Here is a 25,701-nt window from a genome sequence, read left to right as displayed (position 1 = left end):
CGGCGGCGGCGGAGATGGTAAACGGCAAATAAAAAACAACGCGAGCCGATGAATAGGGCGGACGCGCGTACGAAACGTATTGCGCGTATACGAATGAAAGAATGGCCCGTTCTCTCTTTTTCTCTTTCTCTCTCTCGCTTTCTCGCTCTCTCTAGTACGGCTTCGTGCCTTTAAATTGGATCGCGTACAAGTGCGACCGATGGCGGATGTCGCCAAATTACCGTGCGACTCCGGATTCACTCTCTCGCGCCTCGTCCGTCTCGCTGTAGCACTCTTCGTTTCTCTCCCAGTTTCCTCCCCGTCTAAAACGGAAGTGCGAATGAGAAAAAACGGGGAAATTGGGAGACGTATCTGACGCCAGGCGCATGTCGTAATTTTGTCATCGCGTTGTGAGATAAACTCATCGTCAAAATTGGAGTTTTAGAAAGAGATGAACTAAAATTAATCAATGAAAACAAACCTGAAAAATCGGTAATAATAAATCAGATATCTTAGAGGAACATAATACTTAATTATTTTGTCGCATATAAAATTTTATAAACGCTCTTTTCTTTTTATAAAGTAATAAAAAATATTAGCTAGCTATCCTTTACAGTATATGTATGTAAAATAACTATGAAAATTGAAGATATTTAAGAAATATCTTATGACTAGTGATTAAATTAGAAACGAAATTATTTATTTATCTTACTTTTTTAGATTTCCTTCTCGCTTTCAGATTCCTAATAAAAGAATCATTAGCTTAGTATGTGATAAATGAACATTCCAACGAGAGTAAAACATCGAAAGATCTCCCCTCGCGAAGCCGGAAGGATACCCAACAACGCATATCTCCAGGATAGGAAACGAGCAGCGCAATTAACCCCACGAAAAGGACAAAAAAGATTCTGGCCTACCTAATTATCTCCGAAAAAAATGCGATCGTTAATACATGGTGACGACGGTGACTGCTCGACGCATGGTTGGATATTCGTTGCGTGTGTCGTCGAGCGGGACCTGGAAAGCGAATTACCGCGCGAATTGCGCTTAAAACGATTTCCTCGCTCGGCTCGTTTCACGGTTCGTAAATCGCCAGTAACGCGTACGAGTAACGGACAGGGCGACGTAGGAGGAAGACGCTTCGCGATTTTAGCTGGACATTTTACGCGCTTCGGTGTGACCCATTTCTAGTCATTAACTATCGCGTATCTTTTGCCTGAGAAAACGAATTCGTGCGAAATCTTCATTTTATGCAATAGGATTTTTTAAGTTTCGATCATTGAATTGCATCATTAATTGCATCATTTTTTTCATTTTTTTTCTTAAAGCATTATTGAAATATTCAATTTATAAGTTTTATATTTATTAAAAAAGAGAAAAATCATTTAGATACTATTTATAAATTTAAAAATAATTTATAAGTTTAAAAATAATTAATTTATATATCAAATTTGGTTTTTGTATAATTAAAGAGTTTATTCAGTTAATTGAAAAATAGAAGATTAAATATACCTTGCATTTTCCATAATGTTCAACATTGATGCATTTCACAAATATCAGCAGATTGACTTTATGTCTCTTCCGGCAATTTCACAGATCGATAACGATGAATTAATACCGTAGGAATTTCTTTTGTTCGATGCTCTTTTTGGTTTGCTTTCAAAAATTAATGTAGGCTTGCGCGTTTTATGCTTATATTTCCGGAAATATCGACCAAATAACTTCCGATCTCTACAAAATTTTATCATAATTATTCTCTTATTAAGCTCTTATAAATATATCAATTAATATAAAAACTGTTGTGAATAAAAGAAAAAAATAATAAAAAATACCGACATAAAGTAAATAAATATTAAAAAGATAGACAAATTAGCATAAAACCTCAATTAAAAATCTATAATTTCTCTCTCTCTCTCTCTCTCTCTCTCTCTCTCTCTCTCTCTTTCTCATCGTTTTTTTTATAATAAATTATAACATTTTATACTTTAAGCACTGAGAGAAACATAAACCTCGAACGATAAACATTTGCTTCCTGGTGTCATGTGGCAAGAACTCAAACAGTTCAGCGTGTTTATCTGACAATGAAGTAAAATGGAGGACCACCGACAGCGAAGTATCCATACAAATGTCTCTGCTTAATAGTAGCTATTGCCAGAAGCCACTTCGGCTTGAAAATTGCTGTTGTAAATGATAAAGATAAAGTCCATACTTGTACGAAACAGAACAAAATAATAATAATTTTTAATATTTTAATATTTGGTGAAATTTCTCTCTTTAATCATTTCGTATTACTATTTTTTTTAAATTATTAGGATCAGCATAAAAAAATATATTTATATTTAAAAATATCACATATTTGACAAATAAATATAGATATAATGTAATTGTTTATATATTGTAGAATCTATTTTTTATTAAATATCTCAGTAAAAAAGAGAGAGAGAGAGAAAGAACAATTAAAATTTAAATATTTACTAACGAATGATATATGTGGCAAATATATATTAAAAAATTATACTTTACACAGAGAATATGAATAGTCGATGCCAAGACTAAAAGTCAAATTTAGTAACGTCAAAATCTACCAAAACATGACATTGCTAATTAGTTACCCACAAATTAGGAGCTCGTTATAAAGACATTACGGAGATAATTTGTGGTATCATATTCGTTAGAATTTTTTCTTTGCTTGTCTATGGTTGAAGCCAAACTGAAAGTAGTAAATGGGGCTAAAGCAAAATGAGCAGAGAACAGATAGATGTTCATCCGTGGTAGGATGAAGATCTACGATCTACGGAGAGCGCCGCATGTGCAAGAGGGACAGCCCAGCTGGGGGCATAATATACGCTGAGGATTTAATGAGGAAGTGAGAAATTAGCGGCCGCTGTGCGGAGTTGCTCTCGGTTCAACCATTTTCAACTGTCTGATAGTTTTGTCAACCCTCATTGTAAACGGCTAGAGCATTTAAAAACTTACATTTGACGAGGCATGTCGAATTAAAGCACCCAGATGCTCGTTAAAGCAAATTGAATATCAGGACACGTACTTCCTTTGCTCCGTAAAATATATTTATATTTCCCCTAAAGAGAACAAAATTATATAATCTGTTAAAATTAAATTGGGTTAATCAAAATTCGAGAAAGGTGAAGAATTGTAGGTTATCGTGGCCATAAATTAGATAAGATGCCTAAATCAACATGTTTTTAACACATAGAATAATCATATGATAAAGAATTATTTTATGTTTCTTCATAGCTTCTAACTAAAAGAGAGAGAGAGAGAGAGAGAGAGAGAGAGAAAATTCAGACATATTTGAGTTGATTTTCAGTAATAAAAAAAATTTGTGTATGACTTAAAATAATTAAAAATACATTTTGTGTCTTGTCTCATTCAAATATATATACATAAATATATATACATATATAAATATATATACATACAGTTATTTAAATATATATATTCGAATAAGACAAGACACAAAGCGTTTATTTTTTATTTTTAATTATCCAAATATTTCAAATCTCACAAAAATAAACAAATTTACAAACCATACACACAAATTCTTTTTTATTACTAGAAAATAAACTTAATATTTTTTTTACCTTTAACATAATCTTATATAAATTAATTTTTAAAAATTATTAATTAATTATAACACAGCAAATTAATTATTATTATTAATATTTAAATAATATTATTGCATATTATTGATATTGCAATAATATTATTTAAATACGCATCGATAATTTGCCGTGATTGTCGTAGAGTTTCAGCGTCAAATGATTATTAATAACCTTTATCTGGTGCTGGAGGTTCCTTTACTTTCACAGACTTTTCAGACGAGCTGACCTATGTGATACCCTCGTATATACCACCATATACGCATGACTTATTGTACCCGTATATTATGCGTTGCGTATCTCGTAAGATCGTCCAGAGTTCATGCTTGAATAATGGGCATCTTTTTTTAAATATAAATACAAAGCTTAAAACATCTTTTTGGCTGAAACATCTTTCTGTTATATAACTCAATATATCCATCAAATAGACATATATTAAGAAAAGAAATAACATATTGAATACCTATCATAAAATTTTGAAGAACTGTTAACATGAATTATCTAAAAATTATATTTAATAAATTTATAATTATATTTAAGTGTAGAAAAGATTTTTAATTTTTTAGAATTTTAATTTTTAATTAGCGTGTGTTTTACAATTCAAAGAAATTAGGTTTCTCGTACGATGCAATTTGCTTATTATTCCGCAATGTCGAGAGCAGTATTATTTATATATGGCGCCTCTCGAACGCAATAACCAGAATGACGATCAATTTGCCAATTGTTAAATAGCATCTCTCGTAACTCCGGACGTTAGAATAGACTTTCCACTATGCACTACTATAAAACTCTATCACACTTATTTATGATTAACAAAACTGTGACATGGAAAAAATGCGCAAGAATAAGAAAAATTTATCTTTTTATTGCTTCGCATAAAAAAATATTTTATTTCGCTTAAAATTTATCTATTTTAAAAATTATTAAATTAAACGATATAATCATCTCAACAAGCTCGAATACCTAAAAAAAATGGCAGCGACGATTGAAATGTTCCAACTGTTTAGAGATCTATCAAGTCTACATTCGAGACACTCGTAGCAAGTCGCTTCTGTATATTTATGCTTCTAAGTGCACTCGCGCGAATGCATTTCCTGTTCTGATGTTTTCTTTAAAAACTTAATACACGTATATAGCATTCGATATATTGTGAAATTATTTATTCTGAAAGAAAAAATAAATTGATAATAAAATTGGAGCAGTGAGAGATAATTATTTCAATCTGTCTGAGATTAATTACTTTTATCATAATTAATTCCTAATTATATCTTCTTGTCGTTATATATATAATAATTTTAAAATACAGTAATTTAATTTAAAAAAATACAGTAATACCACTTTATTCGGGAAATAAATCTAAAAACTGTATTTCGCAAAGTAAACAAAGATTTATACTGACGCAGCAGAGGCTGCGCGTCCTCGGTTACAGCTGGCTTGTTGTCGACGACAAATGCCCACATCCTCTCGCGCAGTAAGTTAATGCGTTAAACTTTAGTTCGCAAATCCATGCCCGACAAACTGCCATGCAACGAGAGTCTTATGAACGTGGGCGTTACTTGAGGCACGTGCCACGCAGGCCGAGACCAGACGCGATCACGAAAAATTACGGTTTTGCCTTGCGACAGTGAGTTATGTCACATCGCTCCAGATAACGTGATCCATTGTTTAGTTACTTCCGGAATTGCATTTTAGCGAATCGCATAGAATGCTCGATGACCTTCGACGGAAGAATGCATCGGACAGTCAATTTATTGCAAATCGGATATACTTATATGAGGCGATCCATTGTTCTAGAATACAGTGTCTACATAAAACAATAATGTAAATAAAATTGTGATGAATGTCATATTCATTTGCAAAAAATTTTAATTAGAAAAATTAAATAAAAATTATAAATAAATATTCATAAAATATAAATCGCGCATTTCAAAACAAATAATTTTTTTAATAAATTTGTTATATACATTAAATATTGCATTATTAGTTATATAAATATCTTATTATATAAAATATCTTATTTAAAAGTTCATCGTATTTAAAAAAATATAATTTACATTATTAAGATGAAGTTTGTATACATGTTAAAGAATATCTCATTTAGAGAGAGCAAAATATTTTTCTGTGTATAATCTACATTCTGGTATAATCAATAAAATTTATTCACACAAAAACATCGATATTGTTCAAAACATTGCATTTAAAAAAAAAACTAATACAAAAAATTATACTACATTTTGCGTTTTATAGGAGAAAATATATTGTTTATTGTTCTTAAATTTATTGCATTTGATTTAAAATTTCTAATATTATTCGTTTTAAGAATATATGAAATTAAGATATTATTGTTTTCTTATCATTATATTTATTTTTTCAGTGTACAAAAGGCTGCGAAGCATGGGAACAAGCGCTCGACACAAGCTGCCAAGCTGTTTGCGTTAGTATCGCTGCTACTTTTATTTTTATGGTATTTATCGGACAAACTTACGTAAAAGTGCAGCAATAAAAGTGTTTGTAATGTAAAAAAATTTTTTTGCACAATCTTTTACGTAATATCCTCCTAATTCTCCAGCGAACAAATATATAATGTCAATCCAATGTACTGTTTGCAGAATGGAACACAAGAACTGTTACCGCCGAAAGAATTATATTGCGTTTTGGGCTGCCATGATGCATTAAATCGTTATTTCCAGCAGCTCAAAGGTATAACATCTTTATAATATCTTTTTATATTCATCTAGAAATATAAACTTTTCCCAAAAAAATATTAAAATTTATATATAATGAGAATAATTAAATATTTTATATATTCTTATCAATGATAAGAAATATTATCAGAAAAAAGAACATTTATTTCTTGTGTGAACACAAAATAATTATTTCATTAAACTTACAGTTAAATCTCATACAGTTAAATATCACTCTTGTGTACAATCATGAATCATTTTTATGAGCTTTTACGATAATTTATAATATTTAAATTTAAGAAATTTTTTCACATTTTACCTCTTTTCATCATCGTTTATATTTCTCTGTTATATCTATATATGTATTTTCTTTTTTTTAATAAATTAGATAAATATTGTTTATTTTGTGATTATTGCCATCACAAATTAATTAATTTTAAATTTAATATAAGATATAGATACTGTAAATAACAATCTACATATCATAGTAATCTACTGTAACAATCTACATATCATAGTAATCTAAATATTATTTTCATATTAATTTTTCATTTTTTTATATCAGCTTGTAATTACCAGCGTTTTTTATCTCTAGAAATTTGCAAATTCCTTCCCATATTGATCAAAAGAGGCGATCTCAAGCGGTTCTTCATCGTAATGATCAAAGTTACTTGCAATGCCTGAATTACCGTTAATGCAACGAGGAATAAAACTCGGTTGCACTTTTTGATGATAGATCTCGATCCAATCGATAGATTGGAACCAGCGATGTTTCTTGATGTCCATACTACCATCTTTTAAATTGCCATATCTTCTCGTCAGATCCACTTGCAGAATATTCTTCAATATATCCCTCAATTCTTCACCAAAGTGATGCGCAAACTTGTACTTGCCTGCTACAATCTTCTCGTAGATCTTCATGGGATCATGCGCGTAAAAAGGCGGATATCCCGCGTTCATCTCATAAACCAGTACACCAAAGCTCCACCAATCGACGGACTTACCATAACCCTTTGAAAGAATTACCTCTGGCGCCAGATATTCTGGCGTGCCGCACAAGGTCCATGTGCGACCATCTACCATCTTACAGAAACCGAAATCAGTTACCCTAAGGTAGCCGGAATTCTCTATCAGGATATTCTCTGGCTTCAGATCTCGGTAAATTAGGCTACAGTGGTGCAAATACTCCAAGGCCAAGGCTACTTGAGCGGCATAGAATTTCGCCAATGACTCATCGAACTTCCCCATACGCCTTAGATGAGTGAACATTTCGCCACCCTGCGCGAATGGTAACACCATGTACACATAAGAATTGTCCTGAAACAGGAATTGAAATATAGTATGCGTTTACTTTATGAGAATATTTTAAGATATTTAGAAATTATTACAAATATTACAAATATTAAGAGAAATAATTTAATTTCTCTTTTAGAAAAAAATGTCAAAAGAGATCTATCTGTCTAATATACTTTCGATCCTTGCCTTGAAGAAGAATTCCATAAAGACCATGAAGGGAAAGTTGATGCACTGCAAGATTCGTTTCTCGTTACGTGTGTGGTCTATTTGCTTCATTTTCACGAGTTTTGCTTTATCGAGAATCTTCATGGCGTAATACGAGGACGTTGGTTTATATTTGACAAGAATAACGCGGCCAAAAGCACCAGTACCGACGGTTCTAAAACGTTCAAAATCTTCTAATTTCGCGTTATCGTTCATCTTTGTTTTCCACTTCTCCATGAACGCCGTTCTCAGATCGTCTAAGATATCATTGTATTCCTTAAACATTCGTTCTCTTTCGGTGTCGACCACTCGTACGTGTGACATTTAAAATTCTTTAAATTGGAATGCTTTAAACTTGAAAGGTTAATAAATCATGAAGTGACATATTTCTTCAACGAGATGATGATCGTATGTTGTTTATTTATATATCTATATAAACATATATGCATATGTGCAATGTGCATCACTATAATTGTATTTGCATTACTTTAACTAAAAATATTGCTAATATTATGAGACTTCCTTCATGGACAGTTATTTTTTCTTTCTTTCTTTATACATGCAAATATATATATTTATATAAATCAACAAAAATTAAATTCTGTTAAAATACGAATTAAATACCTATTGACATTTTTGTTATGACATAGAAACATTATATAAATTGAATGAAAAAATCATTATGAATAGCGGAAATTGGCACTCCATCGGCACCAGCACTGGTTGCGGATTCATTGACGGCGACCTCGCTCAGCCTTGAATGGAAGAGCGGTATAGATAAACGCGCCGGAGGCATATCATACTTGGTGCAATGGAGATACGAAGAGCTAGCTGGGACATGGCAGTACTGTAGGAATCAATCATGGGGTGAAGGTGATCAGATACTAGTCGAGAACCTGCAACCGTATACTAAGTATAGGGTATGTAAGGAAAGAATCTCTCTCAAATAGAGTTATATAAACATTTCATTAATCTTTTTCATGTCATTTACTCGATATACAGATATAAAAGTATTTCATTCTTATATTAATAAAATATAAAATGCACACTATATCTGCGAATAACTTTTAAATAATACGTACGTTAATTCATATAAGCTCGACGTAGACTTGAGGTGCATTTAAGACTATCGAGTCGTTTTTTATTCTTTCATATATAATTTTTCATGGAGAAAAAAAAACGTTGGCATTTGCAGTTTCGTGTAGCGATGCTTCTGAAATCGTCGCAACACAATCCGGAACCGATCGTGTCAGCGCCGAGTGTGGTAATATTAACTTGCCCAGCCGGTCTACCGACATCAGCACCGGTAATTGTAAGAACGACGGCGGTAGACAGCTACCGCGTATCTATATCTTGGGAACCAGGCCCATTCTCGAACGGGCCAATTTTGTCGTATGTCCTTCGTCTGCAAGGGGCTGAACATAAAATGCTTAAGGTACACGCCACGCCAGAACTATATACAAATATGCGTCAATCTGACTCTGATACTCACACCGAAGTGTCTCTCGCATACTTCTGTATGCACAAGCCTTTTTTTCTTCTCTCTCAACTGATGCACTCTTATATTTTCGTATATTCGCGCAAGACGCGTAGTCACGCTTTTCTGTACTATTTAACTATTGTTTATTTAGAAATGTAATGTGTACAACTGGTTCTGCAAGGTTCATCCCATTACTCCATTTGAGAGAAAGTCATTGGCGAGCAACCGCGTCGAGTTTTATTATATATAGCAACGTTAAATAATATACTTGTCATTTTATCCTGCAACAATGATACAAATCTTTTTTGTTTATCTAATTCTACTAAAATCATAAGATGTTTAATTATATATTTTCTGTTAGTTTTTATTAATATATTATCTTTAATTATAATTATAAATATATTAAAAATTAAAGATCGTCAATGAGTCTCTTATTTCATATCTTTCGCTTTTCATGCGTACTAATATTAATTTCAAAAGAATGCACGCTTTTAAAGCATGGCCGCTTTCTTAAAATATTATTATGAGACAATCATCTATTAATCATAAATATCTATTGCATCTTCATTAATTATACATGATCCAAAACTCCGTTAAAACATTAAATTCAATGACTTGTATGAACCAGATCATCTGCGAAATAAGTTTCTGGCATGGCGTCTTTTTTCTCCTATAATTGCATATTTACTTCCTAGCAAGGGATTCGCAGTGGGATGATTACGAGTTATAAAATATATATTATATTTTATCAACAGGATGTGCCAGTTAACGACAGTCACTACATGTTTCAAAATCTCGAAGCTAGAAAGAATTATTCTATTAGTGTGACTATGAGAAATGGAGTTGGCGAAGGTCCAGCTGCAACTGTCTATATCTCTACGACTCCAGAACCTACTTGTACGTTTCAAAAAATTTATATTTACATTAGTATTAACAAAAATGATATTACATAGATCTATCTAAATGTTATGCACATTACTTTAAATAATTTGATTATTTCAATTAATCAAATCCATCCTCGACTGCCGATTCTTAGATTTCATATAATTCATGTCCATATCAATGAACTTAAAATTTAAATTTATAAATAACTAATTATAAACAACAATTTTTAGTCAAGAATACACAACAACCAATTCTCATTCTCGGAGAAGAACATAAAGTCACGATGCAGAGCGCCAATATGTTGGATCCAGCCAGTGTTATTTACAAGACCAAAAGTACAATACGCGGAGTGGCAATACACGTGGCATTCGCTCAATTATATGTTTCAACTTCGACGGGTTACGTGTATCGTACCTCGATTATCGAGCGATCGGAACCGGAAGTTATTCTAAGTCCTGGTCGAGTGAACTTCAAACCATTAAGTCTTTCCGTTGACTGGTTGAATCTTCACTTATATGTATTGGGAGAAGTAAAACATGCCACTACCACAGTATGGCAGATAGTCAGATGCAATTTGGATGGCAAAGGTTTGATAGTAGCTAAGGCTGGATTTTTGACACAACCCTCGCAAATCGAAGTCGATCCTTACAATGGTTACATTTTCTGGGTCGTTAAAGAAGGATTGTTTAAATTAGATTTAGCGGATATCAGCAACGGTGTGAAACACGAGGTATGAATTTCTTTTTTCATTTATAACTTTATATTACTAAAACTATTATTTTTAACGTTATACTAACAGATGCAAAATTTTTAAACGTTTAAGATGTACATTATTTTAATATATATACTGTAATATATATACTGTTAATATTAATATATATTTTACTTTCTTTAAATAAAATAATTTTTTAAAAGACATCTTACTATAAAAAAACGTATAAAAATTTTTAATGATCTCTTTTTAAGAATTAATGTTATTTTTATTATTTTAGGTTCAACCATATTTAATTCTCAAGGATGGAAATTTGGGTGCTTTCACGGTAGATCATATGAATTTTCGATTGCTTGTTGCTCATCACCGTAATAATACAGTGATAGCGCTGCCTTTCTATGGTCGTGACTATTTTGATCAGCGCCCCAATATACAAACACCCATATTCAATCACGTTGTTTCTTTAGCTATGGCAAATGGTTTATTTTATTGGACTAATGGTGCAAATGTTCTAACCGAAGGCTATCATCATGAACAAAAAAAATATTTTCACAATTTCTATCTTGACAGGTATTTTTATGTTTTAGTTTAATTTTTAATTTAACATTTGGCTTAAAACACTAATTGTCATCATTTTTTGTACGTATAACTGTACGTATAATCGGGTTTGAATGTAATAATTACATAATATTGTTAGAAATCCTAAAACAGAAAATAATTTATAAACAATAAAACGATAAGTCTTTTAAAAAAAGACAGTTCCTATATTGAGTTGTTCGCTTAACAATATCTTCAAGATACAGTTGTTCGGAGTTCAGTTGAACGAAACTATTACACATTCTTACTATTAAAACGATATAATAATAATAATTTTATTGAATATACACAGTAGTATATACTGTGAATAGCATTTACAGTAGTACTATATATATTATATTATATGACAGTCGTTTAATATTTTTCTTGGCATAATTTCTCTCGAAAAAAATTTAAAAATACTAAATATATTAATAAAATAATAAATGTTTAATATAAGATTCTTCTTTCTGATCTTTTTATTTCAAAACTCGTTTTATTTATTTCGACATATTTTATTCTTTGATATTATTTTAATGTTTAATGTTATTTAATGTTATATAATAAAAATTATAAATAATTTTTGCTATAAAAAATTGAATTAAATCTATAATACATTAATAGCGTGAATGAATAAATATCTTCATCTTCAGGTCCGACACTAATTTCATCAGTGTGAACGTATTGATGAATGCAAGCCAACCCATTCCCGTTCCAGTAAATCCACCTACGGGAGTACAAGCTGTCCTAGGAGCAGAAAAAGCCAAGATCTCCTGGCAAGCTCCTCATTTACTAGGTTCTCAAGGAAAAGGTGCTTATCAAAACTGGTCGTATGAGCTGGAAATAATAGACGAATCGACTGGCGAAACTATTCATCAGAAAGACATCGTTGGATTGTCACATACTGTCTATCATTTGCGAGAAAAGTCGAAATATTCCATCAAAGCTGCGGCATACACGAATGCTGGTAGAGGACCATGGTCTGCGGAGTTTCGCGGGCGAACTTTAACGTAATGTTAATTAATAATTTTATTAAACTAAATAATAATAAAAATATGATAGATTCTTTTGTACTGAAAGAGTTTTGGATATTTTCCTTTTATCTTCTTTCTCTTTCGCTTTACATGTTCTTTATCTGTCTTTTTAATTTTTTTATTAAAATTTTATACATGTAAGATTTTTGAAAAAAATTGTTTCTTTTACATTACGTTGGTTCTTCCTGATTTACTAAATTAAATTATATATTTAGAGATGGTTCGCACGCGTCTATTTTGTGGTCGTCGAACGAGGGACTTTTGAGAAGCGACGTAACCGGTGAAAATATAGATACGCTGATTTCTAAAACAAATCTGAGAGAGTCCGAGAGTGAATTCCACATTGTCGACGTTAGCTGGTATAAGGATGTGCTGTACATAGTAGGAAATAATTCCGCGCTATATTGTTATAATGTTAGCACTCATCAGCTGACGAGGCTTATCACGCATTCAGTGGGAAGTGTCGCCGTGGATTGGTTATCGAAGAAATTGTATTGGGCGAATCCAAAGCAACAGATAGTAAGTATAATTAAATATATTTTAACTTAAAATGAATTAGAATACGCAATTTTTTGCATGAATTTTATCATAATTTTGACAGTATGTTTTTGAAATATCTCAATATCTAGATTCTATAAACTCTTATAATTATAATTTAATATAGAATATTTGTTTTATATTATCAATTTTATTTTAATTCTGTAAAGCGTGTGCCGTTATTCTACAAGAATCTATAACTATTATAATAAAGAATTTTTGGTAAAGTAATGTTAAAAAATATACTCTATTTCATTTCAAGGATACTTTATAGAAAAGTTTTACATAGCAATATTATCCTAACTTTATAGATAACAAGAGCAAATTTGAATGGATCTCAACAAGAGCCGATGATCTTAGCAATCGTGAAAGAACTTATGATTGATTCTCTAGAAGCATACTTGTATTGGTCTACTGGTCACGCTGTGGAGGTTGCACGATTGAATGGCCAGAACAGGAGATATTATCATTCGGATGAAATTTTTAATGGCAAACAAGTGATGGGACTCACACTCGACACCGAAAATAGATATGTCTATTGGATCGTTCGAAGCTACGAAAGCGGATCCATCGTTTATCGAGCACCTACATCCGAAAGAATTCCAATGAATCACCAAATCGTTCCGGAAAAGGTATATTTAATTAATTAGTATATTTAAACTTAGTATATTTAATTAATTTTTCTATTTAAAATACTATTATTTCTAATAATAATATTATAATTTCTAAAATTAGAATATTATTATTTCTAATAAACAATAAATTTGTATTTCAAGGTTTCTGTTTTAAAAGATCCAAATGTGCAAGGACCTGTATGTTATTTCTCCGAGCATCTGCTATGGCTACAGGACGGTACGAATGCAGTGATAGGTGATCTCTCTGGTCAAAATACCGCCGTGATCAACGGAATCACTTTATCCGGCTTACATATGGTGGCCGTTATGGATCCCGCGCTTCATCAATACCCGAAGAATTTAACTTCGGAAACCGTAATGGTTTCACCGAACGCTGTCGATATTAATAGCATAAGAGTCGAAGGAACTTGGAGAAATTTTAACATATCATGGGATCCAGTGGAAAACATTAATTATGGCACGGTTTTCTACGAAGTAAAGTTCGCGGATTACATCAATACGAATTCGAATCCGGAAATCACGAACGAAACGACAATACCGTATAACAACTCGGATCAAATTCTTCCTTACTCCGTCCTGGAGGTTACTGTAAAAGCTTTTACTTACTGGGAATCGGCACATAATTCGCGGAAGATCTTGAAATCACCGGAGAGCATGCCGACTCAGCCGATGTTTCCTAGGGCTTTCGTGGACAAAGAGTTCCATCATGAGTTCCGTCATCATGAGTTCATAACAAACGATCGTCTCGTGATATTCAGGTGAAGAATCTGAAATTTTATCATCTTTTATTTTTTTTTACGTTTAATAACATATATACAAGATTTGAGTTATAGATTTATTGTAAGCAATTAAAATGTTTCTTAATCTTTTTATAGATGGAATCAGCCTCAGTTTACAAATGGAGTGATTGAAAGATACATGGTCCAGTGTTGGTTCATCGAAAATCAAAACCGAATTCAAATCTGTAACGATCAAAACATCCCAGCCTCGACATTGGAGTATACAGTACATAATCTAAGACGCAATATGACATATTACTTTCAAGTACGAGCATATACCAAAATTGGTCCTGGTCCTTACACGGATTTAATCAACGTGTCGACCACATACGAAAATCCAGTGCCTCAATTATTAGTCGCCACCGCGGATGCTGTAAGAATGTCTGACTTGGATCGAGAGATCAATTACACGCTCACTAGGCACAGCGCTACAGACGTCAATTATCTGGAATTTGAAAATGAAATTTATTGGATTAGTGAGATGCAGGAATTAGTGACATCGGAGATCAACGGAGCCAACGCCACAAAAATACTTGCTTTGAAAAATAGCGCGCACAGCCTTTGCATCGATTGGGTAGCAAGAAATCTGTATTGGACAGAATATAATAGTACTAATTCATATAATCGAGAAAATAGCGGCTATATCATGAAACTGGACTTAACTATGTGGAAAGTTGGCGAAGTTAAATATAATAATATTGTAAAAAGAGGGAGATACATTCCAGTTTTAGATATACTGCCGTCTTTGAGGTATGCTGATTTTTATTCATCTAAAAACTGAAATAAAACATTAACTTCATTTATCTCTTTTTTATAAATATTTAAAAAACTTGTTTTTGTAATTAATATCAAATTATATAATCTCAAACCATTTCACAAGATTATTAAAAATTGTAAAATTCACAAAATTTTGCTGTATTTCCTTCAAATAATATTATATAAAATATAATTAAAATATAACACATATTTTCTAGATCTTTATATTGGATTGAAGCGATAAATGATCGAGGAATAATAATGCAATCGGATCTCGACGGGAGAAACGTGCAACCGTTTTTCAAAAATAATGTAAATAAAACATGTACCTGCCCATTTAGTAGTTTATCGGTAATGCCGATGATGACAGTTGATAAAACTAATATCCAAAAACCGATGATATACTGGGTATCAATGGAGGGACATTTAAACGTAGCTGACATTTACGGTTGCATGTGCAATGTAGTATACGCGGACTTCAAAACAGCGACTCTCACGTCTCTCACGGTTGACAAGGTGAATATATACTGGGCCAATGCAACAGAAAATCGAATCTATTTCATGAAAAAGGAGTATCCTTTTTCTATGAACAAAGAAAATATGTCTAAACCGGAGATAAAGAGCGTCTATCTGTCTAACGTACGTCACATCATAGCCTTCGGCAAATCTCTGCAAACTTATCCTGCAACGAAATGTCTGATACCTCGCCGAAAAGCTTACACTATCGAACGAGTGAATGCAACGGCGACTAGTATCGTCGTCAATCTTCCGGAGACGAATCCCGAGATCGGTTGCGAGAATTATAGTCTACCCAGCACGCTATATGTTATCCATGTGCGTTGTCAGGAGTGCGAAGGTTTCGAGTTGCAAACATATGAACGACATTACGAGATCCAGAATCTGAAGCCATTCACAAACTATACGTTGCAGTTAATATTGAGTAATGTTTACATCAAGCAATACAAACTGCCTACCTTATCAGGCTTAGATGTAGTGCTGATGACTGATCCAGGCAAACCTTACGCACCGGAAAATTTTACGGTTCAAGTGCTAACGCCAACCTTGGCAGCGGTTTATTGGATGCCGCCTAAGATATTAAATTGTGCGGCTGTGCATTACGAGGTACATTGGATATCGCCTCTCTTGGTGAACGGGTCTCGACACAAGGGCGAACAGGTGATGAAGGATAAGCTCCAGCTTACGAAGGATGGCAGGTTTTTCACGATGTTGAAACCATTCCTGCCAAACCAGGAGTATCAGGTATACGTGCGTGTGTATCCTGTCAATTTTACCAATTTATACAATGAGACCCTTAAAAAAACTATCAACATGTATTCGGAACCGAACAATTTAACTCTAAGCGAAAGAAGCGTGAATAGTATGAATATTTCTTGGATCCCGAGCATCAATCTAACGATCAGCTACACACTGCAATACAAGGATGTTTCGTTGGACACGCGATGTCCAATGCAAAATTGCGATTGGCAAATCGCAGACAACTTTGAAAAAGCTTTGACAGAGTTGAAACAGTACAAAATAACATATCATATAAGAAATTTACAACCGCGTACATTGTATAAATTTCGTCTGATATTGAAATATTCCACATATGCGGAGGACTTTATATGGCCGTCTGATGAAAGATTTACATTTCAAACGTTAGGTAAGTAAATAAAAACATAAAATGTGCAAAGTATTTAATATGCTTAATATGAAAGCTTAGATGAGAGTATTTTCTAAATTTGCTATTGAGAGAAGTTAATAAAATTTCAAATAGAAATAGCATAATAACGTCAAATAAAACAAAGAAATATATTATTTATAATTATCTTTTGTATAATACAGGTGATGTCCCGAGTGCTCCTGGAAAACCTACGGTAACGAGACTTCGAAATTCTGTATACCAATTAAATTGGGAACCTGCTCAAGCTCATGGTTCACAAGTAACTTTATATCAATTGGAAGGCTTAATCACCGACAATTACAAACAAGATAACGAAGCCACCGAGAACGAATACTGGAATTTATATTATAATGGAACGGATAATTACTGGATAATTCCCGGAGACATAGATCAATACGTAAAATTTCGTGTGCGAGCTAAAAATGCCTATGGTTTCGGCGCTTGGAGCGAATCAAGCTCGATCATTGATCTAACAGAATCTGCCGGAGGATTAATAAATATAACGGCACAGCAGCACTTACCATTCATGTTAGGTCTTATCGTAATCGTTATTATTGTAATGTTGGTTTGCTTCTGCTATTTTTTCTGCCGTAAGTATGTTTAACTCAAAGTGTTTAATTGTGAGTTTATTCAGATATAATATATGGAATTCATGAAAAAGAAATAGTATGTTGATAAAAAATAATTTATATATATATATATATATATATATATATATATATATATTGGCAATGTAGTATTAGACAAATGTATCATGACGTTATTTAGCAGTTTACCGACAACGCAAAGAAGATAAAAAGGCAGTTTTACCTCCAATAATATCCGACGTTGAATTAGCAACTCTTCGCGAGATACCTCGTGGGAACTTTGTTCAATCTAACGTATTATACGCTTCTACGTTGCAAAATGATCCGGATGATTCTGCGTTGCCTAAAATCAAACAAGAACAAATCACGTTAGCAAAATTTCTAGGTAGTGGTGCATTCGGAAAGGTAAGAAAAATTAGTTTTCTTTTAACATTTCCTCTACATAATATATATATATATATATATATATATATACATATATATATATATATATATATATATATATATTGTTACATATGAATTTTATATTCTTATATAAATATAAATGAAATTTGTATTTTAAATAATTTTTAAATTAATTCTGAATATTTTGCAGGTATTTCAGGGAGTAGCCAAGGATTTAGAAGGGCCGGGCATAACACCTGTTGCGATAAAGATGCTGCGAAAGGATGCTTCTTCGCAAGAGAAAACAGAATTTTTGCAAGAAGCCAGACTAATGAGCCATTTTCGACATAAACATGTGTTAAGGCTATTAGGCGTTTGTTTGGACACCGATCCTCCCTTACTCGTATTGGAATTAATGGAAGCTGGTGATCTATTGAGTTATTTGAGAGAGAATCGAGCCTTACAACCCACAGATTCGCGCGCTTTGCGTCTGCAAGATTTGCTCGCCATGTGCGAAGATGTTGTGCGGGGCTGTCGTTACCTGGAGGAATTGCATTTCGTGCACAGAGATCTCGCGTGTAGAAATTGTTTGGTGTCAGCGAGGGATCGCGAGAATCGTGTCGTGAAAATCGGTGACTTTGGACTAGCTAGAGATATTTACAAGAATGATTATTACCGTAAGGTAAATGCAATTTTTGAACAATGATAAAGAAAATTTTACAAACTACTCATCTATACTTTCACATAAAAATAATATTGTATACGCTAAACAAAATTAAAAAAAAATAATTATTTTTTTTCTTTATAAAGAGATACGCTAAAATAATTTTAGCACGTAATGCATGCTTATTCAAAAAATTGAAAGCTTGAGCGAAAGAATTAATTAGCAAAAATCACGTTTTTAGGAAGGGGAAGGTCTATTACCTGTTCGTTGGATGGCACCGGAATCCTTGGTGGATGGGATATTTACTTCACAGAGTGACGTTTGGGCATTCGGTGTGTTAATATGGGAAATTACGTCGTTGGGTCAGCAACCTTATCCTGCCAGGACTAATCTCGAAGTGTTACATTACGTGCGTGCGGGTGGTAGGCTGCCGAAACCTCTCAACTGTCCAGCGACATTACATCAATTAATGATGCGTTGCTGGGACACAGCGGACGCTAGGCCAAGCTTCAAGATTTGTCTAGAAAACATCGTCGCCTTGAGAAGCAACATAGAAGACGCAATATTGAGTCCAGTGCATACTGGACAATATTTAACTCGCAGAGGTAAGTTAATATTAATTTTTTTTTCATATCATTGCATGAAGCAATTAATTTCTACAAATCAACAGAATGTTAACTGAGAAAATGCAACTTTTTTTACTTGCACCTGCATTATATATAAAATATTTAATGCTTTCATGAATCACTCGTTTTGCTATTATAATATGGTTACACACATTAATATGAAAATTGAGTGTTTCTTTCACATGGATAAAAGAAAAATGAATAAGGCAAAGCACATAATATTTTATAATGCATACGATAGCTTACAAATTATAAATGGTTGATTGCAAGGAAACATTTTCTACAAATTGTTATTAAATTAAAAATGCAAAATGATAAATAAAACTTATACTAATTTATTATTTTTTAAATTAATTTCAAATACAAATACATCAATCAAATATCATCATTTTCTATCGAAAAATATAAGCATGTTTCTCATACATTCAATTCGTCATTATTATTAAATCACATATAACGAAATATCATTACCATCTGCTTTTTTAATCTTCAAATGTACTGGAAATATTACTCTTTGCTTAAATACATATTTATCATTGCATGGCTCGTGCTTACAGGCGTGTCTAACATGGCTTACTTTGCTGACAAGAATCAAAATCATAATAATTCAGGTGGGTTTCAATAAACATCATCTGCTTCTACCATTCTACGCTAAGAGGAAATATAGTTTCATTTTTTATTACTACAAGTTCATATTTCTTCTGCAATTATAATTAATCCATATACATAATATAAGATAATATAAATTTACAAGATAATATAAATATAACACATGTATAAAAGAAATCATATCAAGATATTAAAAAATTATTGTTTTTTATAAAGAAATATATTTTTCTACAAGTTTTGCAATTCATAAGATTCTCTAATATATTTTACTGTAAATTGTAATCGAGATATTCTGCACAGGAAACTCCTGGAAGTCCAGCAGCTCCGAAGGAAGCCGAGATATGCAACCTTTCCTCCAAAATTCAAACTATGCCATGCTCAATCGGCAATCCGGTGAGGTTCCGAAGTATCTAGAATTATTAGCAGATAACGAGGATGTCTTAAAAGAAAATCCTACGAGTGGTTACGAAGTACCTCGTTCGAGTCAGATCTCGGATCAAAATTTAGCAAATATAAACATGATTAATTGCATAAATCAAGATCGTAAATGCAGTTTGCCCACCGAGATCACACAGGAACGTAAGGAACATTCCACGGAAGAACGGAAGCAAGCTGATGGAAAATTATATGAAAAGAGATCATCGATCACTAGTCTCAATTTGCCAGAACGAAAGGGTGCGTCGATTTCGGGAATACCTGAAAAATATAACACATTGGACAGCTCGAAGTCGGTGAACTCAGTTGCAAAGACGATACCAAAGAGGGATTCTTTCTCGTCCTTAAACGGACGAAAATACAGGACTGATTTGAGCGGACGAAGGGATTCTGAGACGAGCATCGAGGGTAGGAGCTCTAGTTCGCACAGCTTGGCGCCTTCCACGCGTCCCAGTTCGTCCTTGATCAATTCGCAAACAGTCCTCCCATGCCTGAAGCTTAACGTCCTCGCGACCGTTGCAGGAAACGGAGAAGTGCCTTCGAACGAGAACGCGATGACAAAGTGTACGTTACCGAAGATCCAAAAGACTCACTCAAACTTGCAAAATGGCAAGGCAAATATACCGCTTGTAATAAATAGCGCGTTATTGAATCTACTGCGACAAACGCCAGTAGTTGAGGAAGGCAACAACATTGTAACGTATACAAATATAAGTGCGGATGCTGTCAGAGTGAATGGATCATAAATCGTTGATCGTAGTGAATCTAAAAAAAAATGAAAATTTTATGAATTATTTTTGAATTGACAAATAATTATCAAAGTTAATAATTAAATGTTCTGAGTTATGCTCGGGTAGATTTATAGGACTTGGAACAAAAAAATTATAATGACAATAATTTCTAGATTATTACGAGGTACTATTTTCTCCATGGCGTTTTTTTGTAAATGATTTTTATAGTAGATTTATTTCAAGATCTTAGCAGTTTAGATGGATTTATTTTGTTAATTCGTTGAAAGATACAGCTAGTACGATTTTGCTCAAAAAAATTTTCTTTTTTTTATTTTAGCACAGGTGCCTTAAATATATATGAAATGCACATAACATATTAAAAAACTCTGCTTATATTAAAATTGGAGCATCTTATATGTAAAGAAAATGAAAAGTTACAGCGAACAGAGTTCAATAGCTTTAAACTGCCATTATAATGTACATATATCAATTTTTATACTCAAAAACTTATGCAACTTATGGCAGACCGTTTGTGACATATAGATATTGCGCGATTTTAATAATAATCGCAAAACTGTTATTTAATATAAGAATATTTTAATGATAAAAGAGAGAAGTACAGTTAATTTTATCACTATATTTCAAATAATATATTTATTGAATAACTTACGAAATTTCTCACTGTTCATTGTATAAATTTCATATTTGATAATTAAAGAATAATATGCAAAGCGATATAAAAATTGTTAAGTTTTCTATATAGTTTTAATGATATAAAATTGTATATGTATAAAATCCTATTTTGAAAAGATAAGTTTTTTAATGTATAAAATCTCATGAAATTTACACCAATGGACTGATTATGCTTGAAGTTTAAATTTCAAGTTTCCTTTTATATACATATATATAAGAATATATTTTATATATGTATATGTATATAATCAATCAGTGAATAGGATTAATAATTGTAAATAATATATAAATATATATAAAAGTGAGTTTTAATTAATTTAACAAAAAAATTATACCTATACAAAATATATTCTTCTCTTTAACTTCCTTTAAAATATTTATAAAATATCATAGTAAAATGTAAAAGTGGAAAATGAATTACCATCAAGTTTTGGATTTTCAATATATTTTTCAGGAACTTTCGAGAGCTGTTATCTTACATCCCTTCAAAGTATATAACATTTAATACGCATAAAAGGGTCTTTTCAAAGGTCCAAAAGCTCAGGGCTTTGTATCTATACACATATTGAAACTTTCCTCTCATATCTCAGATATATATCTCTCATATATATCTCTCAGATATATCCTGTCCTCTTGATTCTTCAGATGTATCAATTTGATTTATGTATCAGTCTCCATATACATATATTCATTAGATGTTTTTCTCTGTTAAAATTAAATCCTAAAAAATAGAAAAGACAAATATATTTTAATTAATTTAAATAATAAGAACAAATAATAATATGTTCAATCATATAATCATATTAATCTTATTAATGTAAAAAAGAAAGAGAAAACATTATAAATGTAAAATTTGTATCACGTTACATTTTATCATTAATAAAAAAATATTAGGCATCTTTTTTTTTCTTTTTTCCATAAAATATATTTATAAATAACTCTAAATTTTAATGCCTAATTAAGTTTATGCACACACATATACTCTATCTTATATAAATATATAATACAATAAGTACAGTATAGACTGTAGAAGTATATAATACAGTATAGACTGTAGAACAACAAAATTATTTACCTAAGTTTCATTTGTAAGAGGTACATCATCATCCAAAGAATCATCCTTACTGTGTTCATGCAATAAGACATAGTCTCTTGTACTGAAGCCAAATCTTATTACATCCTTTTCTAACAATTCATGATATTTTCTTGGTTCTAATTTTACATTATTTATAAATGTTCCATTTGCTGATTCTAAGTCAATAATATACGGTCGTATTCTCCTACCTTCAATACCTCCTTCTTTTTGGTAGGAAACTAAACGATATTGCAGAGCAGCATGTTGCTTAGAACACGAGGGATGATCTAAAGGTATATCTGCTACTTTACGATCTCTACCCATAAGATAAGCTGACTGTCGATGGATATATAATGTAGGCAATGCTTTCTCGCCTTTGAAAGGATACAATCTCCATCTGCGCTTAGGTTTCTTGGCATCTTGCGGTTCAGAATATTTAATAACTACTCCATTAACAGTATTCGTATCCTCTGTTAATTTTCCCGATACTTCAAAATTGGGCTTTTCTTTTTCAGTCTTTATGTTCGATTTTCCCCACTCAACAGAAGCTTCTGTCTTGACTTTTACGTCCTCCGAGCTCCTCTTTTGTTTATGTTGATCATTGCGTCTTCTTCCAGTATCATCCCTTCTGTCTCTACTTCTACTCCTATCATTGCGTTCTCTGTGTCTAGAATGACTATTTTCTCTTCTTCCTGGCGATCTTTCATATTTTTTCTTCCCATTCTGCTTCTCATCGTCTCTTCTGGAGTGCTCGCGTCTACCACCTCTGTGATCTCTGTCTCTACTCCTTTCCCTCAGCGATCTATCTCTGTGAGAATCGTTACTCCTCTCACGTCTTTCCTCTTTGTTATTTTTATACATATCCCTTCGGTCTGCACCGTTGCTGTGACTCGATCGCCAATTTGACATATTTCTCAAGTTTACTAAGAAATAAGAAATAATTAATATCGTGAATAAAATCGTCAATATCGACACAATATAACCTAACCTACCTAGAAATCTATTCGATTACATTGACCAGAGAAAAGAGAGAGGCTGCGTTCCAGTAATGCCAACATGAGGCAACATGAGGACGTGGTGGCACCCGATTGACCACGTCGCCAATTGGCCAATTCAAAATAGGACTCTCTGATTGGTCAATCGTTGCTGGTTCCCCTAGGCACAGGTAGATAATTGGCTGTCAATCGCAACGTGGTCAAACGGAACGCTTTCGTGGTTCTCTGATGGTGTGTGTGAACCGCGTTCTCGTTCCGATATAAACATTTATTATTGACTGACAGCTGAGCGGACATGCGAGTGTAATCATAGTGCGCAGGCGTCGAACTCACACGTACGCTTCCATTCACATGTCCGCTTCCATTCACATGTCCGCTCAGCTGTCAGCTGTCAGCTGTAGTTGCGTGCTGCTGGCGTACGCAGTCTGGTAACAGCGTACGAGAGCTAAGACGTTTTAATAAAAATCTTGCATAGTAAATTAACAGAGAAAATGAAGTGTACTCTGCAGGAATATATGAATATGATTGTGGCATACGGACTAGCGGGAGAAAATACTTATCATGCGGCCGCAATTTTATTTGGAATCATTTCTCAGGCGTGCACGAAAACCAAGTGGCCGTACAATTTTACGTGTTGTGCAATAATTATGTGAAACTGGATGTCGTGCATAATATCGGGATAACCGGTCCAGCAGTGTGCCTTCGTGTACGAAATGAAGAAAGGATTCTTGAAGCATTTTATCATCATTTTATCATTATCAACGCGTGCAATACATTTTATCGAGGGATTTTCAATCGCGGATCAATTTTTGTAAAGGTACTGTCACCATTAATTTTTTACATTTACGATATATTCAGCGTATAGTAATGGCATTTTGAATAATTTTCAAATTGAGAGTGGAATAGGCCTATGGGGGAAACCACTATAAAAAAAGCGCACCATGCTATCTACCGCAAGGTGGTGTGGAAATGATAGCGCATCATTATCTCGCCACTAAAAGGACGGGTCATCTTTCGGCGCGGTATTGCGATATATCGCAAACCACCATCATAATCATCTCTCGTCGCCGCGCGCTTTTACTCACGCAAATTGGCCGATCTTCTTTATTTAATATTTCGTTAATTATTGCGACAATCCCAAAACAATACAGATCATTCCTTCTTAATTTGAGCCAATCTACTTCTTTATTTCTTTAAGGTCGAAAGTTGACGGATGCAATCATAAATATTACACGTAAGTGAGTCCAAGAAGCAGATTTCGGATTTTCACTGTAAGTCAGCCGCTCCTCGGGCGATCGGGACGAGATTTAAACGGTAGTGCCGCGAAATGGTGTAGAATTTTATGCAAAAAGAACGAAATCGCTATCGCGTCCGGAAGTCGAGATATAAATTGGCCGTTTTTCGTCTGCGCGCGGACGGTCGAAATCGTGCACGACGCCGCGCATGTTGCCTGCCTCTCTCGCGCGATATTCACTGTAACGTGGCGAGTAAAATGGCAAGCTGAATGCAATCGTTCGATTAATTGATTAAATACTTATATATATCGAACGAAAAGATGAATCGGAATGCAATCGTTAGATTAATTAATTAAATATTTATATATATCGAATAAAAAAGCGAATCGGAATGCAATCAGTCAAATAGTGAATTAAATATTTATATATACCAAACGAAAGGATGAATCGGAATGCATTCGTTCGATTAATTCGTTAAATATTTATATATATAAATATTGACATGAACTACATCCGTTCGCTCGGTAACAGTACATGTGTATCTATGCTATGGTTCATATCTGAACTAGATGAGATGGGCAAAATCAGACAAATATATACAGACAGTCATAAATTACAGAAGTATTAGCAGAATATCAGAACAGGCCTTATATCGCAAAGCTCGTGTCCTATTTCACTAAATAATATATATACATATATAATTTATTATATATATATATATATATATATATATATATATATATATAATAACAATTATTAAATATATATTTTACAGGATATATTTCCTCTATTTCTATTAAATTTTC

The 25,701-nt window shown here is 32.8% G+C and overlaps 3 protein-coding genes across 8 annotated transcripts in view; 1 reads left to right on the top strand and 2 right to left on the bottom strand.

Moving 5' to 3' along the window:
* The window catches only part of LOC105258133 (proto-oncogene tyrosine-protein kinase ROS), a 33,140-nt gene extending 11,647 nt beyond the window's left edge, over positions 1-21,493 (top strand). The window contains exons 3-20 of one of the 6 annotated variants that reach the window (XM_025414713.1): positions 5,974-6,033; positions 6,209-6,299; positions 8,474-8,703; positions 8,979-9,089; positions 10,019-10,160; positions 10,379-10,878; positions 11,141-11,430; positions 12,090-12,446; positions 12,686-12,989; positions 13,319-13,639; positions 13,784-14,400; positions 14,518-15,171; positions 15,396-16,840; positions 17,023-17,451; positions 17,630-17,853; positions 18,044-18,514; positions 18,738-19,101; positions 20,032-21,493. In XM_025414713.1, coding sequence (XP_025270498.1) covers positions 5,974-6,033; positions 6,209-6,299; positions 8,474-8,703; positions 8,979-9,089; positions 10,019-10,160; positions 10,379-10,878; positions 11,141-11,430; positions 12,090-12,446; positions 12,686-12,989; positions 13,319-13,639; positions 13,784-14,400; positions 14,518-15,171; positions 15,396-16,840; positions 17,023-17,451; positions 17,630-17,853; positions 18,044-18,514; positions 18,738-19,101; positions 20,032-20,912 — 7,491 coding nt within the window. In that variant the 3' untranslated portion in view covers positions 20,913-21,493. Of the gene's footprint in view, positions 1-5,973; positions 6,034-6,208; positions 6,300-8,473; positions 8,704-8,978; positions 9,219-10,018; positions 10,161-10,378; positions 10,879-11,140; positions 11,431-12,089; positions 12,447-12,685; positions 12,990-13,318; positions 13,640-13,783; positions 14,401-14,517; positions 15,172-15,395; positions 16,841-17,022; positions 17,452-17,629; positions 17,854-18,043; positions 18,515-18,737; positions 19,102-19,679; positions 19,855-20,031 lie in introns of those variants that run through there. The other 5 variants (XM_025414712.1, XM_025414711.1, XM_025414710.1 and 2 more) reach the window with 5 other exon arrangements.
* Positions 6,875-8,113, bottom strand: LOC109610490 (cAMP-dependent protein kinase catalytic subunit-like). The gene is made up of 2 exons (XM_020029636.2): positions 7,766-8,113; positions 6,875-7,600 (listed from the first exon to the last, which is right to left on the bottom strand). Exons 1-2 carry the CDS (start codon positions 8,105-8,107, stop codon positions 6,875-6,877), a joined length of 1,068 nt encoding a protein of 355 aa, XP_019885195.1. The 5' UTR covers positions 8,108-8,113.
* On the bottom strand, positions 20,817-23,703 carry LOC105258132 (smad nuclear interacting protein 1). Its single transcript, XM_011269218.1, has 4 exons — positions 23,658-23,703; positions 22,666-23,588; positions 22,012-22,311; positions 20,817-20,931 (listed from the first exon to the last, which is right to left on the bottom strand). Exon 2 carries the CDS (start codon positions 23,572-23,574, stop codon positions 22,666-22,668), a length of 909 nt encoding a protein of 302 aa, XP_011267520.1. The 5' UTR covers positions 23,575-23,588; positions 23,658-23,703; the 3' UTR covers positions 20,817-20,931; positions 22,012-22,311.
* Positions 23,704-25,701: the final 1,998 nt, after the last annotated feature.

This window comes from Camponotus floridanus, unplaced genomic scaffold (assembly GCF_003227725.1).
Source record: "Camponotus floridanus strain SB8 unplaced genomic scaffold, Cflo_v7.5 scaffold88, whole genome shotgun sequence".
Lineage (NCBI taxonomy): Eukaryota > Metazoa > Arthropoda > Insecta > Hymenoptera > Formicidae > Camponotus > Camponotus floridanus.
This window is presented reverse-complemented; position numbering and strand designations above follow the sequence as displayed.